This window comes from Etheostoma spectabile, chromosome 10 (assembly GCF_008692095.1).
Source record: "Etheostoma spectabile isolate EspeVRDwgs_2016 chromosome 10, UIUC_Espe_1.0, whole genome shotgun sequence".
Taxonomy (NCBI): domain Eukaryota; kingdom Metazoa; phylum Chordata; class Actinopteri; order Perciformes; family Percidae; genus Etheostoma; species Etheostoma spectabile.
The window spans coordinates 11,206,779-11,224,249 of NC_045742.1; the positions used below are offsets into that span (position 1 = coordinate 11,206,779).

Consider the following 17,471-nt stretch of genomic DNA (forward strand, 5'->3'; position numbering starts at 1 on the left):
CTCTTTTTCGAGGGAGACCTGGCCAAGACGGCACACCAGATTACAATACAAACAAAAATAAATAAACAAAAATACAGCATAAACAAAATCATACATAAAGGAAAGGACAGGTCACACGTGGCAGTTACATTTTTGAATTACATGACATTTTAACATGGCCTTAAACTCATTTAATGGGTCTAGATCATTTAGATGGAGCAAGTTTTGCAAATTATTCCAAGACCATGGAGCAAAGTAAGAGAAGGCTTTCTTCCCCAGCTCAGTAAAAACCCTTGGAACCTGGTAAGAGCGCCACCTGGTGGAACGGAGATGAAAATGGCTGGAGTTCAGCTTGAGGAGATTGCATAAATATGCCGGCAGTTTACCCAACATGGCCTTGTATAGAAAAATATACAAATAAAGTTATAATACGGTATTTACAGCTCAGAAAGCTTTTTTTTTGGATACAATCACCAAATAAGAATTAAACAATTATACACTGTACTGTCTGATGTCTGAGGTTACATTCACAGCTATACCTTTTACAATAGTAATACTGCGTTCTTACGATTTTTCAGAAAGTAATAGAGGTGAAAGCAATGGAAACACCACGTGCATTAGTATTTAGAGACGATGCAGAGATCCAGTGTGATTCAGCACGATGTTGAAGAGAGGCAGGATTTGTCACTCTATTCTTTGTTATTGTTTTTTGCCAGTAATTCCATAAATTATAGAGACCAAATACTATATTGAAACAAACTGTTGATTTTCATTTCTTCTTGTTTACCTTACATAACAATTGGTATATTATGAAATACATATATTTTCTTAAAAGAAATTATTATAGTGTGAAGTCACTCAAATTGTTCTAACTGTAAAGATGAATAATTTCTGTATTGGTGTTTGAAACTAGTGTTTTTAATCTGTGTGTTCTGCGGGACAGTGTGTGTTTTCTCAGTGAGGATTGTTCAGTGTTTGGCTGCACTAAGTCGGTTTTAAGACGTGCGTTAAGAGTTGTGTTGCTTTGAATGAGTTTTGCAGGAGATGTGAACTGTTTAGCTCCGAAGACTGTTGGTAGTGCAGACTGTAGTTTGAGTTTTGCACATGTGGCTTCAGTTGTGCTCACTGTTGTTTAGCAATTGGAAAAAAAAAAACTATAATGCAGCCATGGTTGTGCTTTAGATTTTTAGTCTTGCTTTTCACTCATGGTGCAAATTACAAAGTGGATTTGAGGTTCCTGGACCCAAATGGCTCAAGGCAAAGCAAAGTGGTATAAGCTGTATATATGGGACTTTGATGTGTCAGAATAAGGCAGAAACGCATTGTTGATTCTATTTATGTATCTATTTTAGCCCGTAGCATGAAAGGCCAAAAAGAGGATTGCCCTTGGCTCTCTCAAACCACAAAGATTACCTCCTTTTCTTTCTTTTTTTCACCCGCTTCTCTATTGCTTCATGTTTTGCAGCTCCTGAATTGGCAGTAAAACCTATAATGTCCTCTTAACATCAAACCCTAGCCAAGGTGATCACACCCTTGGGTGGTGTACTAGCACTTGTCAACACAAGGCCAAGTATCCTCACTTATAATCAGAAATGATTAGGTCTCCTGTAATGGCAGTGTGATGTGATATAGTTACCCAAACACATACTGCTGCTTTAAGCACAAATCTGTTTGTCTGATTCCTCTCCCTTACACTTCTAAAAGGTCTTCTAAAAGGATTTTTGTTTTCATGCTGGCTGACTTATGTTCTGTGCAAAATACATTGGATTTTGTTTTTTTATTTGTCCCTGTCTTAATTTATAGAAAAAAATCATGCTGCCTCCTGTATAAAGAGAGAGTAACTACGCCTATACAAACCAATACTTCTTTCACTTGTTAAATCAGATAAAGACTCAAGTAGAGATACCAGCATTCAGCTTGACTTATTCATTTGTGAGAGATGCTTCTGAAAAGATGCAGTGCCTTGGTACGAGTGCTCCGAGTTTCTTCCCTTTTGCTACACTTAAATTCTTTTGTCCCTTTTGACAGGAAATTAGGTCATGTCTAGGGGGTGGGTCACATATAATAAAAGGGACACAAAATTAAAGTTTTATTATTTATATCCTTGAAATTGAAATTTGTTTCATAAGGGCAGATGATATCTCTGCTAAAGGCAAGGGTAGACTAAAAACGGAGAATATTATTCTTCGCCTACGTTTTATCAATGTAATGAAATTTTAAAAGGCTTGAAATACCTTTTGTACATTTCTTGAACACTCCAGTTTAAATAAATGTACAGTAAATGTGAACAAGAAAATATTTAACAACTGACTGTTTGCTAGCCCCACCACCCCTACTGTTCCCAACATTACAACTGTCAAGCTTTCTGTTACATGCAGTTTACAAAAATAATGGGGGCATGTTTTTTTTTTATTCTTAGTCATTTTTCAAAACAACAAGTCCTTTATGTCGGACAGGGATCAATAAAAGCAGGCTTCTCATTAAATGCCAGCAAGTTTTGATTTTGTCCAAACAGTCAGTTTTAGATATTTAACGTTTGCTTTGTAAATTGGGTGAAAACACTGTCTTTGGATGACTTAATGTTTACAGCTTACTCAAACTGACTTCAAAACAAGAACATTGTTAAAGGTTTCTTAAATATTAAATAGGCTATGTTTCACTTTTAATCTTAAGAGTAAAGTCTTTTTCTCTTTTTTTCTGCGATGACTAGCCAATATGTTTGTAGCATCCGATTGGCTTCCACAGTGGGTAAATAATACAGAATGGATATTCTTGTTGATTTAATGTAGTAAGGTGCTCCCCTTTGGTAGGTAGAAGCTTGACATGCTAATCTTTGTGCCTTATACGTCAAAGCAGACAAACTGTGTTTAATCCATTCCCAACACTTTTGCTCTTGTATTTTTGGTTTTGGGGAACTTAAGAAAGGAACCATTCTCCACATGGACACATAATATAACCCTAATAATGAAACGCATGTAGAGTCACTAAAATTTCTATCTCTTGGAATTTAGCAAGATTAGGCACTAGGTAAAAGGTAGAAATCAGGAAAAAAAGAGATACAAAGAGGTAAGTGAGACAAGAGGAAGACATAGAAAAGAAGAAGACTCACAGCTTTCAAGCTGCATTGTACAGGTCTGAATGTCCATTGGAAAATTCTTCAAGTCCATAGGGCAGGACAGGACAAGAGTCAGCCTGAGATAGAAAAACAGATTGGAAGAGAGAAGAGGAGCAATAGGGGATGTCAAAAGGCACAAAAGGGCTCGAGGAAAAGACACGTTAACATATTACAAGAGCGTAACAGTGAAATAAATCAAGTTTTGTTTTGCAAAGTATGAAACAGTAGTCAGGACTAGCCTATGTATTCAATTCAATCAAATTGGACAACTGAAATAAACAAAACAGTTTTTTTCTTTTTTTTAAAAAAGTAGATTGGAAAACCTATTTAATTACTCCACCACTTGATTAGTCGTTGCACCACAGTAATGGAAAAGTAATTGGTGTAGGCATCCCTACTTTTATTTGTTGTGGTGTTGATGCATTAAGCCTTCAAAAATCCTCAGAAGAGAGCGAGAAGGGGAGAGCTACTTGAGAGTCTGCCGGGAGGAAAACTGTATAATTACCTGCTGTAATGCATCACCCAGAGGCGAGACGAGAGCCGCCAGCAGTAGACTATACACACAGGCACCCATTTTCTTCTATGTTATGATAACGCAATATATTTTTCACCAGCTGAAAAAGAAGCTACACATATCAAAGTGATTGATCCCTGACTTTAGATAAATTGTTGTAATTGGTGCACACAAAAGTGTTTGATCCATGTGCAAAGACTTGCTCAAGTAAATGTTTGCACATCTTTAGTTCACATACTGGTTTGATTAAATATCCAAGAAAAATCAGTTTAAAGTTGTAAAATTGAAACTCCTTTGACAAGTAAGCAGGGACTTAAAATATGTTCTCTCCTTTCTATGCAATAGTTTAAATAAGCCATTTACAAATTATCCATCCGGTGTAGTGTTGTAACCAAACAGACTTTAAAGTAGAACATATTCCACTGATGTGTCCGTGCATTTTGTCTACGCCTGCACCCACCACCAAAATAATAAGTATTATGTTGACTTCACCTGCGGTGCGTCTATGTAGGCAGAAAGGTGCAGTAGGGGTTGTGTGATTGACAATTCAATTCAATCTGCTGCAGGTGTGGTCAAGAGGTCATGTTTGAGTGGGATTTGTTTGCAGTCTGCTTCCTTAGATCAGACCTGAGTTGGACTAGTTTTAAATGGCAGAAATGTTACCAAATAGACCTCCTTTTAAAATCACGCAAACCACCTTTATGTGTATCATTCATCACTTCTTTCATGTTGATCATATTCTGTAAATAAAGGGCAGACATATTGAACGACATAGCAAAATTACAATATGTATGTCATTATGGCAATGATACCACCCATGCAGTCTGTGCTGAGATACAAATTTATATCCATTTTCAGCATCTTTTAAAAAAAGGCTGCTCATTTTCAAAGTACAATTTTAAAGATTTTTTTATTAAAATTTTCAAAAATAAACCAACTTATTTACCTGCAGCCTCTAAAAGTAAGATAACAACAATCAGGTATTATATTGAAACAGTTAAATGAAGCCTCATCTCGGATCTTAGGATCTTCAACTGGCCACAGCGGTACTCAACGGCTCAATCTTCAAGGTTTGGGATTAATATCTGTAGTTACCTTATGCTGTATAGAACGCTGCCATCTTGGAAAATCCGTAGCAGCTTGTTATCAGTGGTGACCTCGTGGAAATTGGCTCCTTTCTCGTTTGCAAAGAATAAATCAGGTTTCCAGATAGAGTCCAACATAGATGGATCCAGATCAAGGGAGTCGTCTGGGTATTCGCTGTACGCCAGGCGAGGGTCGTTCCAATTTTGCCGTAGAAATACATTGAGCCTGTAATCCTGTGGAAGAACTCAGGGTAGTTAATGGAAAATAAACCAGCAGTGAAGGTTGCGGTACTGATTGAAATCTTAGAAGTGGACCATTCTGCTGTAGCGATTTGAGAAGTTTCTGGAGACCATTCTAACTGATAATACATTTAAGATGGCCAAAGCTGTTTTGCTCTATAGAAGATGAAACCATGATAAAACTTTGAACAGTTTTGGATGGAATATAACTTTAAAGTCTTAATCTACAAAATGTGTATTTTACTTTCATATTCAACGTTATAATCCACGTGACAAAGAATAGGACCATGATGTAAGCTACATGTGTCCATTGTGCTTCACTTCCTTATTGACAAGGACATGACTTTGTTCTGATGTTGGGTGCGCTGTTCAGAATGGAGGATTTAAAGCCACTAAAATGTTGATTGTAAGTACAAAAAAAAAAAAAAAAAAAAAAAAAAAAAAAACGTTTTAATGTGCTTTAAAAATGCTTCTGTAAATATAAGTACTACAGTATTTAACTTTTACACCTCCAAATTATAATGACCAGTGCACACAATAATGTTGTTACAGGTGAGCCATCATTTTAATGTAACCATAGTGGCTCCAAATAAGAAAGACATCCCTCTTGTTGAAATACCCTGCCTCACAATATTCATCAGATTTTGCAGAAGTAACTGATTGAATACTGACTGTTCAATCGTTGCAGCCATGTGCTGCTGGTGAGCTGGGTTAGCAATGCAAGCCATGCCAAACAAAAGTACTGAACATAATCACTCCGGCCCGCAGCCAGCATACATGAGTAATTCAATAGAATTCTAATTTGTGCAATTAATTCAAAATTTATCTTTGGGCATTGCACATTGTTCCTTTTCTTGCTTGTTCACTTCATTTATCAGAATGAAACGCAAGCTTCACCAGCGAACACAATGACATCATTAGCGTTGTTGTTCTCTGAGCTGTTCTGACTGGAGGTCTGACCCTCCAGGCCCCCCTTAGACACCTTAAACAGTTCACTGCTGTATTGTGCTGACCCAGCAGCTATAAAACCATAAATTCAGACTTGAGGACAGCCATTTCTCCCCAAACCCCTCATCCACTCTTCTATATCCCTTTTCATCCATTTTCTCAATTTTTCATTTTAATTGCAGAGTGGACAGTTCATTATCAGCATATCAGTGACCCATTAGTCTCTGAAGGTTTCACTGTTAAGCTCCAGGAAACAAAAATGAGGGACCGGCTTCAGCACTGAGTGGATTAGCAAAGAAGTTGGTACGACAGAAAGAGGATGTAGTGTTTTTAAGACTACTACAACTAAGCCAATGCAGACCATAATCCATAATTATGTTTAGAAACAAATAACTACAGTTATATTTTGAATACTGTTTTTCAGTATACATATCTGTCTCTCGAACATATGTGAAGCATTTCAAATCTCCAATGTCTTCTTACCATTGTAGTTTCTGTGATGGACCCAAAACTGTTGATGAAAATATTACAGGTGACATTCACAGCTGGACCTGAGGAAAGAAAAAAAAAAACAGACTGCATTTACACATCTTTCCCCTCAGATGGAATCAATGAGATAACACCACATGAAGAAACCTATTATATACTGTGGCTATTTTCAAGGCAGTTTCTTCCTTAAGTTTCATCCAATGCAGTCATTGTGGCTGAAAATGTTACTGCAACACAGTCATGCAAGCTCTAGTTCTGCTGTTGAAGAGCCTGCTCTTTAAAGATACTACAAGAAAGTATTTTTCACAAGACTTTCTTTATGTGTAATTGGGTTAAAATAAAGCTCATTTACTGAAATCAACCTCAAAAAATGTTTTAAGAATAAATTACGTAGATAACGTTGGGATTGTTAAAACTAAGAGCAAGGAAGGTCACAGAGATGCGTATGCCTGGTCTGCCCACATTTTGGTGTTTGAGAATATCATCAATGTGCAATGCGGACTTTTGGAATTACGTTTATACGCTACTGTTTTGCATCAGCAAATCAGTGAATTATGTTATATATTCACTTAACGTATATATTTATTAACTGACGTATATAGCATCATAACGTATTTGCTAAATTTTTGCTCACAACATATTTAGTTTGTTTATCCCCCTGCAATATCCCGAATTAACACCTACTGCATGGCCCACTTATGACAAAAGATGTACTGTATATACTTTTTAACATTCGGAGGGAGAGATGTATGGCAAAAATGCTGCATTAGGTAAAAGGGCCGGTGCATGCCAGTGTTCTGCAAACAACAGGAAGTTAGTTTTTTTGGTTTGGCTCATTTATTTTGCCTACTTATCAACACTGTCAGCAGTTGGAGCAGCAGCAGCTGTGACACACAGCTCATGGATGCAATGACGGTACTTTAAACCCCTTGGCGCCTGATTGCTTTGAATTTGCATCAAAAAACATGTCTCTGTCTCTAAGTCATAACTCAGTCAAATCTAAACACAGACATGATACACATAATTACAGATTCAGTACACTTCCGAGGATATCATTACCAAACGCATAAACATCCATAAATCCACTTAGAAATTATACAAAAAAGATGCTCCTCATAACTCTTGGTCATGTTTTTAAAGTCCAGCTAAGCAGCTAATAAGCTATATAGCTTGCAAACTGACTTGGCAATGTGAAACTAAGGAGAGCCATCATGAAACTAAAACATACAAAATAAAAAAAAAAGTCCCTTTTTGGTTTTTGAACAGTGTCAAACTAAAAATCCCTGCCTAGAGTTAACACACAAAGGAATCGCTATGTGTGGGGTACGAAAATGTAGCACCTGTACTAGAAAAAAACATGTATCAAAACATATTTGTGGTGACATGGATGCAGGGTACTTGTGCGGCATGGTAAAAAATTATGTCTCTTAATTAAGTCAACATCACAATATACCCATTATAATTATAAGAAGACTAAACTACACCGCTGTGTGTGAAACAAAACACCTGAAAAACTGGACAAGCTGATGCAATATTTATACTGAGAAGCTAAAATTCTCTGGATCACATCATAGTTTCTGACAGAACAGCAGACAGCACATACGCATGAGAATGGTCAGCTGTTTAGCTTTCACAGCACAGATCCACTGATCTTTGTTTTGTTTTATTTTCTTGAGGAATACTGTGATGGTTTGCCTCTTTGGCATATATCGTACCTTTGAAGTTGGGTCGGATGCGGGCATCATATCCTGATGTTTTCCCCATGAGCTTGTCCAGGAAGTCAGAGGGCGACAGCGCTGGTCCAGCCCTGGCGGGGGGCTTTATTTCCTCCTTACAGGAGCTCAGTCTGACATTACCCAGGGAGGGAGAAAGGGGGGATCAAATACATAGAGAAATAAAAGAGAGATGATTTGATAAACAGCAGAGGAATGTATGTGGTATGAGAGGTAGCAGGGTTGAAATAATAATAATAATGATAATAATAATGATAATAATAATAATAATGATAATAATGATGATGATGATGATGACAATCCATCAGAATGAGAAGCTATCACCAAGTCAGTCATCAGCAAAAATACCCAACGGTGGATGGGAAAATGAGTGTGAACAATGATGATGAATGACTTGCATCAGCTGGCAACTAAAAGCATATCTATTTCACATCATGTCTGAGATTCATTGCAGTTGTTAGGCCGTAACTACAGAGAAGCAAAACAGAAGCGGAGGTAAACTTGTCCCTCTCTTGTGCTTCCCACAGTGCATGGCTTAGCAGGAGTAAGGCTTGACAGATTGATGGCTCAATTGTAATGCTATGAATGTCACACTGGGGAAAAGAAGGAGTTGATGCAAGCTCCAGTGAGGCTCAGGCAGCTACTGACAGGAATAACCAACAGGCCAGAGTAAAAGTAAAGAGAGAAAGAGAGAAAATATTAAACAAAAACCAAAGAAAGACAGACAGAAGGAAGTGTGTAAGGAAACAAGGAAAACGCTCTTTAAGATATGCAATGGATTTGATTTCTTACTGACTCCTGCTGTAGCACAGCTGATTGCACCCCACGCTTTTGATACAATTGTTAACAGTTCACAATCTGTCATGATTTGTAACTCCAAAGTACAGATTGCTGGTTTAATCCCCTTCGAAGGGACAGCTTTGCTGATGCCCTGTGTTCTCATGAGTATGTGTAGCTAGTCACTTATCACCCATCTTACGGTTTCTTAGCTGTATTTAGAGCAACATAAAAAGATATCGCCAGGGGCTTTTGGATCAAGGAATTTGTAGAGGATATACGTCAAGAGTAAAGCTGACTTAAGCAATCTTCGACTTTTAGTCATGTAGGCAACAATTAGAAATTGTTTGGGAATGAAGCTATAGTGATGGCTATCATCTTGACTTCTTCCCTGTGTTATATTGTTGGAGATATTTGAGAATTACTCAGAATATCGAGCAACAATATGTTTAAGAAGGTTTACTTTAAAAAGATAATTTTGGCCATTAGATTGCTTACTGACACACCTACATTTGAAGTGTCCTGTCACTCATGATTTGTCAATCGTTCCCAGTCTAAGATCAGTTTCTCAGTGTACTGAATTGACTGTCTGTCCAGGACCCATCCCAACTAAGGCCCCCCCCCCCTTAAGTTAAACTTCACTAGTACTAGCTAGTTAGTTAGCTTGCTTGCTAGGAGGCTCAGTTCTTAGTTCGGCATCATCTGTATTAGAGAAAAGAATCACTTCATCCACTTTAAAAATTCATGTTTAAATTGGATGAAATAGCTTTGCCAGATTTGACGATTGTCCCACATCCCAGTCTTTTCCACATTATAAAGCTCAACACTCAGTGGTCCCCTGACTCCATTGCTTCTGGCTAAAGGCCACTCCCTAGTGTTGATGATTTGATAGTATATTGTTTCATCCTTCTCCCACACACCCAGTTACAAACTCACAAAGGTACACAGGGAGATGGATTGATGTTCAGACTCTTACACTTAGAAAGCCATTGATAACAAATGTTCCCTCTTGGGTTGCACTTGTTTTACAAATCTACACAAAACAATAAAACATCCTGTTTGGTCTCAAGTATGATTTCTCTGACAGTTGGTCACAAGCTTTCAGAGACAAATGATTGTGAAAGTAAACAGCAGAGATTTGTGAATGTATTTTGACACAGGCGGCCGATGACTGATGACAGAAGTCCATTATATGACACTTCTGGTGTGAAAATCATAAAGTTGGTTCACTTCAGTTACATAACTCAGTTCTCTCAAAGCCAAGACATAGCAAGTCTAGGCCAGAAGACAAAGTTAACTTCTATACTTTTCATTCATGAGTCAGTCGTTGAAGTCAAAACTATTAACTAACACATACACTTCCAATGCAATTTCCAGTAAAATGCAGCCAAGATCTGTAGAGCTGTCTGTGTTAGTCATCTCTGCTTGTTGATGCTTATAAACAGTGATGAAACAACAGAGATTCCTCAGCTGCAAAACATCCTGTTATTTCTCTGACGCCTCTTGATACTGATCAAACACAATGGTCCGCACACAGTATGCATTTACAGTATATGATCAGATGAGGTCTTAACATGCATTATGGAACATTCACATTTAGGCTTTACTTGTCATTGTTTAACACTTTACAGTAAGGTACACGCAAATGTATGTAGTTACGACTGAGGAATGTGTGTAACAAATGGTTAGTTACTGGTAAACAGACTAGTAGCTTATTACATGTCATTTAGCTGACGCTTTTATCCAAAGCAACTTACGATTACTATATATGTCAGAGGTTGCACGCTTCTGGAGCAACTAGGGCTTAAGTGTCTTGCTCAGAGACACGTTGTTTGATGTATTGCAGGAATCGGACACAGGTCAAAGGCATGTGTGGTTAGCTAATGATTAGGTAGTGATTGACTGTGATTCAAGCACTAATGATTAGTTACTGGTAAACCAACAGATAGCTACTGTTAAATGAATGAATAATGAATGGTTAGCCAATGATTAGTTACTGATTGACTGATTCAAGCACTACTGATTCATTCATTCACTAGTGCTTGAATCACAGTCTTGAATCTACATTTTTGCGTACCTTATATCAAAGTGTTACCCATTGTTTCAATGTCAGTAATTGTTCTTGGGTCTAATGGCAATATTCTTTAAATATGCAGCATTTCCTTTTTGTGGTTCTGGGTGGATTAATGATGAAATTCTTTATCGAGGAGCCCAAATACAACTTCTTCACATTCAGGAACAACTGGATTTAATTATCTGCTACAAGCATATCAAAGGTTTTTAAGTGTCAATTTCAACATTTCCTATTATATGAACATTTTGCTTAGATTTTTTTCGCATAGAGCTATTCAGAGTGTAATCCTAGTTTAAGTGAACTCTTTATGATGAGGTCTACAGCTGAACTTCTCACCCTGTGCAGTGGGAGGAGTTGTGGATTTCTGCTTTCCCTCAGGGGTTACCTCACCTCTCGATTGGCCCTCATGCATTTCTAATGTGATTCCTCACCTTTGTATATGGTGTGATGCTTCAATGGTGGCTATCTTATATCATAGAAACAGAAATATCCCAAGAAACATCCCAAGATTTTTATCTTTACATTTTGGCATAAACCCATCTGTTTTAAATTAGCATCAAGAGGAATGACTCTTGACAGGTTTTGAAGGCAGTGCAGCAGGTAAACATGACAAACTGGATGCCCTTCAAAAAAATCATTGGTAAACAATATACTTTGCAGTATAGCTTATGTAATGTTGTTTTTGGATGTCTTTTAAAGGCTAATATTCTGTACAACAGCTAATCTTAAAATTATATCTACAGTTTTGAGTGACTATAAAACAGTAGTAACAGTAAAACTATAAAGTGTCACTGCAAGTGGCTTCTCAGAGCTCTCAAATCTAAATTATGTGGTTCTTTGTCTGAGTGATTCAATTATTAAGATGCTCTTTGCTGACATTTAATGAGCCTGACCTTTTGCTTCCCTCTACCTCCCTTTCATTTGAGCATCCGTGCCAGACTTTTGTCTACAGCTCTTTCTTTCCTTCCACTACAGAGCAAGTTTTGGCACACTCTTGTTAATAAGTGATTTTTTGGTTCTGACAGCAAAGCTGAATTAATGCTAAAAGTAATGCTAAAACACAGTTTACAAGTAACAGTGGTGATTTTACAAATACAGAATTTAAACACCTGCAACAACAAGCTTTTTTTTCTTTTTTTTACACTGAGGAAAATCCTAAATAGACATTGAAAACAGGGTTTTATTCTTGGCATCCTTTGCAAATATATAGACAACCACACAGACTTAAAAACTCAGTATGGATAGTCTGTGCTCACATAAACTCAAACTAGTGCAGTCATCTGCCACTGTATAACAGGGAAACACTGTTGTGACAAACCTGTCAATGCTGTGATGTCAGTGGATAAATCATGGGAAGCCACTACATGAGTAACTCATCTGTAAAACGACATTGCATTTGATTACCGTTTCAATCCACCTGGCTTTGAGCAAAAAAATCAGTCAGCCATTCATTTTAATCAAAGCATGTGTACACATGACCAACGGTTCAGGAAAACAGCATCTAGTCGTTTTCTGCAAACATGGATGCATGATCAATTTTTCCTCACAGAAAAAGGCTCCTTCAGCAATAGCCCATTTTTGGTGACAAACATTGTTTATATAATAGGTGTATATCCATAATGATCAAGTAAAGAGACCTAATCAGGGTGGGTCCCCAGACACACTAGATTTGTGCAATCTAACCCGATGGACAAGAAAACATGAATTCTTTGCTGGCTCAGAGCTACTTCTTGCATTGGCAATGGATTTAAACCATGAAGTGTATGTAGATTTTCCAACATGGATACAATTCCTACAGATACTAGGCTTTTTGCAGCTTGTGGTTGACATGCATGTTGAGTTCCATTTATGATGTAACGTCGCAAAGTGGGTAGTCTGGCTGAACGAATATACATTGCTGGGATGAAGCCTGTCATCCGGCGCTGGACGTCCCTCCCTTCTCACTATCTTTGATATAGGAGCTTAGTGTCACCCAGGACGGTTGTGATTGGTTTAAAAAAAACGTTACAGTACAAACAAGTCAGAGCGTTTTTCCTATATCCCAAAATACACAGGCGGTGTAGCCAGACCATACTCCGTCGCTGACACAGCGCTGTGGATACAGGTCTGGCAATATGAGAATACAAAGTGGGTAATTGGATCCTGTAAGATCATTTTAGCATCTCATCATTCAGAAGCGTCTATTAAGGTATGAAAAATGCATTGTACAAAGGCAAGGATTGAAAGGCTACATAACATGTACCCATTTCCAGTGTACTGCATCATTTAGTTAGAAGGAATATACACAGTAAACAGCAAAAGAAAACAAGCTGGAGCTGTCATTCTGTATACAATACATAAGGCTCAAATGTAAGTGGACATAAATGGACTGGGGAGAGAGGGGTGGGGATGGCGAGGTCAGCAAAAAATCAACTTTTCTTTACGTCTTACACAATTCCCTGCTTCCTCTTTTATTTCTTACAACATAAAGGCTTGGTGCAATTAATACAAATATCGACTGACATAAATGCTAAACAACAAGCATTTTTACCTTATAAGTTATCATCTTATTCTGTTTAAACTAAGACTCAGATTCAGAAGTAACCGAGAAAAATATCTCCAATTAGATGGGAGGAGATTCTGCCCATGGAGTACAAACATATTCTTGTAATTGCTTTTTTTATTAAGAAGCTGGTGATAAAAAAGAACATCATATCGCACTACGGCTGTTCACTGTTTTCCTACAAGGAAGCACGGTGGGATATCGGGCCCATTAGACATCCATGCATGAACATACTAACGTTTTACCTCCATTAGCATAATGGGAAACAGAACAAAACTGCTCTTGGTGCCTGTTGAAACACATTGCTCTAATTTCCTACTTGTCCAATTGCCCTTGACATCCACTTGAGCTGTAGGTATTGCTCTCATAGATGGGCTCTTACTTTGAGGTTGAATTCAAGGGTTTTGGACAACACAATTTTCTATCAGGCTTACCAAACCATACTTATTGACTTGTGGCAGGCCTTTATATTAAAGTACATTTAACCACAGCATGCTTCATGGTAATACAATGACATGTAATGTCATTTTTGTCATGACCTGTGCAGCCTATTGTCTGCACACTGCTATATTTGATGGCTTATGGCTACCGCTGTCTCCTTTTGATCAATAGGCTCACTGGGGAATGGGACTGGAGCACATTGCAATTTACCCTTACACATCTATCTTCAATGACATGACCACTGTCACTCCTTCACAGTGACACCTCTAGGTATGGATACACAGATAGGACTCTCTACAGTACAGTACAGAAACCTTCTCACTGAGCCTGGCTAACATCGAATAAGCCACAGCTGGATGTCCACTGAAAAAAGGAGACAGAAAATAAAACTCCATGACCATGACAAAATACATAATGACGCACTTCAATTCACTTTCTGTATGTCAACAATGAGTCAGAGTTTAGTAGGACCGAGGTGAAAGGATGTGCAGAATAAGCTTCCTGTACAGAGGTCTCCTTTGCAAGGCAGATTACTCTAAATTGCTCCACGGTTTTATGAAGTCATGGGAGAAGCCTACAGGGAATATATGCATATTCAATGTAGATGCAATATGAGCTGAATAGATTTGAAATTACTCTGAATTTTTCAGACAGTTCATTTTTGCATATGACCTCCATCTGTAGAGCAATATCTGTCATTATGCAATAGCAAAAGACTTAATATACTGATTACAGTTTTTTTTTTTTTTTAAGACTATGGGCTACATTCTGTTTTGCTGCTTTTGTTAAAGGATAAGGCAGCCAACATTCTATATTTTTGCTACTTTCTACCAAATACTTTCTGTATTAAGTATTTTTTTTAAATGTCACAAAATTATATACTTGGGATTCTTTTTAAAGTAAAATAATTCTAAAACAGCTGGGTACTGCAGTTTTTAGCAAACATTACTCAATTTTAAAGGTATATTTGTTAGGGACATTTCCAGCTGCAGATTAAGTGCCCTTGCATGTATTTACGTATGGCATCAATGCAGTGTGTGTGGAATTGATTCATAATAAATTATGGCATCCATGTTCATTGTGATGAGGGTACATGTTGGCATTTTTTTTTTGGACACACCAAAATGGAGTTAGGTACATAGAACTACTACTGTATATGCATGCAATACTTATAGGGTCAATTTATTGTTGGGTTCTGTCTTTTCATGGGTTCTGTTATGTTCAGGAATGTAAAAAGAATAGGTGTATACAATATAACGTATACCATAGTGTATATTACATTGCTTCAGCAACCTCACTATTTTTATACACCTCAGTATACGTGTGGATCAAAGAGTCAAAGCGCTAAACAACTGAGCGTACACAAGAACAAAGATAGTTGGCTGATTAAGCAAATTTTAAATAATGACAGAGGACACATTCCCATTAGATATGGCAGTGTTTACTGGGCTTGCTTTCAATAGCATCCCAATCTTTGAACTTTTTATGTAATCCTTGGTTATCTTTGATCTTTTGTTTTGTGGTAAAACATAATTAGTTCAGCCATGCGCCAATGCTAATGGAAAAATCTACTTCTTGTCAAGGTATATTTAGCTGTCTTAATGCAAACCCCAGGGTTTAATAATTAAGAATAATCCATGCAAGCGCAGAGTAAATCGCAATTCTGCGCCATTGCTTGTGCATTCTAATTGTAAAGTGATCTTTAATCTTGTGGGAGTGAGACTTGACATCTCTGGACTACCCAGCAAAAATTATGTTTCCCGGCTTGTGCCACAGTTAGGACGAGGGCACAATGAGCTGCCGTGTGAGGACAGATTTATGCTCATGATGGCCTGTTTCTTCTACACTGAACTCCACCTACCACCCCGGGCTTTTACCATGCAGTCTTAACTAATCTCTGGCACTTTTATATATTGTGGTTTAGTGATGTAAAAATTCAGTCCTACTCCATAATAGCCACAGCTGCTGTGAAGAGGCCACGACAGGATACATTGTTCAGCCCACACACATTATCTAGCAAATACAATTTTTTTTGGGCTCATCTCAAAAATATCCTTACACTTAAAACTTGGGGAATTTAAAAAACTGCAGATATGTCAGATCCATGAGAGCTCACTGTATGCTGTATGCTTTATTTATATCCCAGGATTGTAGTAATGTAATCTGAGCCTTCAACCTATATTTTGATATTGCCACTGCTGGGTAGTTGTGTGCTTTTGGGCCTTTTAGTTTCATTGCACATCAATCCTTGAAACCCAAGTAAATGGACCCCTTAGTGGATTTATGCTCATCCTTATGCCCCCTAACCAACATGCCATTCATTGTGAATTTAACTCAAACACTTCCCAGAAGAGCAATATAGGGAAGTTGAGAAGCCTTGTTTTATGTGAATGTCCTCTGAAGTGTGGGACGACAAACAACTGGGCTCATGTTCCATCCTAGTGAAACGGAATCAGTTGTCTTTACTACTCCACTGTGTAAAACAATGAAGGAAAAGCAGATCATGGTCAACAGTTTCCCAATTCTCTGATTAAAACTTTAATAAGCCACTGAGATCACTAAGAAACAATAGAGTATAGCAAAGAAACACTATTAGCATTGAACTTTGAGGAAGAAATATGTATTTACTTGCATATGAAGTGTTCAGCATTTACCTCCTGTTAGCTCTCCCCAAAGCTAAATCAAACAAACACATGGTTTCCAGCCGTGGCAGTTTAAATGGCAATCTCTGCGCTAAACCTGAGGAACTGACCTTTCCCCTTAAGGGAGATGAATCTAGCACAGAGCATCCTCAGACCTACCCATCTTCCAGATGTCTTTCTAAGTCTCTCTGTATTCAGGCCACCTTTTCCACATTGAAGATCTGATATCAGCACGGATTGCCTCGTGTCAGTCTCTGTGAAACAGAGCTAGCAGGATTTTTGATGGAGAGAAGGGAGTATACTGACTGCAAAATATTTCTTTGATGTGTCTGCTTAGGGACTTGAGATGGTCTGCAACATTATCCTCATACAGTACTCCTTATCACACACAATAGATTCTAGACTCATCAACCAAGCCTATATACATAGTGTGTGTGTGTGTGTGTGTGTGTGTGTGTGTGTGTGTGTGTGTGTGTGTGTGTGTGTGTGTCAAGAACAAAGTTTATTTATATAGCAGCGAAAGAGCAGCGGCTCTACTCCGAGCTCCTCTCGGATGACTGAGCTTCTCACCCTATCTCTAAGGGAGATGCCAGCCACCCTCCTGAAGAAACCCAGTTCGTCCGCTTGTACCCTGGGTCTCGTTCTTTTGGTTATGACCCAGCCTTCACGACCATAGGTGAGGGAAGGAACAAAACTCACCAGTAGATCGAGAGCTTTGCCTTCTGGCTCAGCTCCCTTTTCGTCACTACGGTGCCATAAATGGAATGTAATACCGCACTTGCTGCTCCAATTCTCCGCCCAATCGACCCCAAGGTATTTAAACTCCTTCACTTGGGGTAAGAACTCACTCCCTACCTGAAGAAAGCCCTCCATCGGTTTCCTGCTGAGAACC

At 38.1% G+C, this 17,471-nt stretch overlaps 1 protein-coding gene across 2 annotated transcripts in view; it reads right to left on the reverse strand.

Moving 5' to 3' along the window:
• glra4a (glycine receptor, alpha 4a) overlaps positions 1-17,471 on the reverse strand; it is a 54,892-nt gene that overhangs the window by 11,999 nt on the left and 25,422 nt on the right. For both annotated transcript variants that reach the window (XM_032527865.1, XM_032527866.1), the window contains exons 2-5: positions 8,086-8,216; positions 6,365-6,432; positions 4,704-4,927; positions 3,089-3,171 (exon numbers count right to left, since the gene is read on the reverse strand). In XM_032527865.1, coding sequence (XP_032383756.1) covers positions 3,089-3,171; positions 4,704-4,927; positions 6,365-6,432; positions 8,086-8,216 — 506 coding nt within the window. The remainder of the gene's footprint in view (positions 1-3,088; positions 3,172-4,703; positions 4,928-6,364; positions 6,433-8,085; positions 8,217-17,471) is intronic.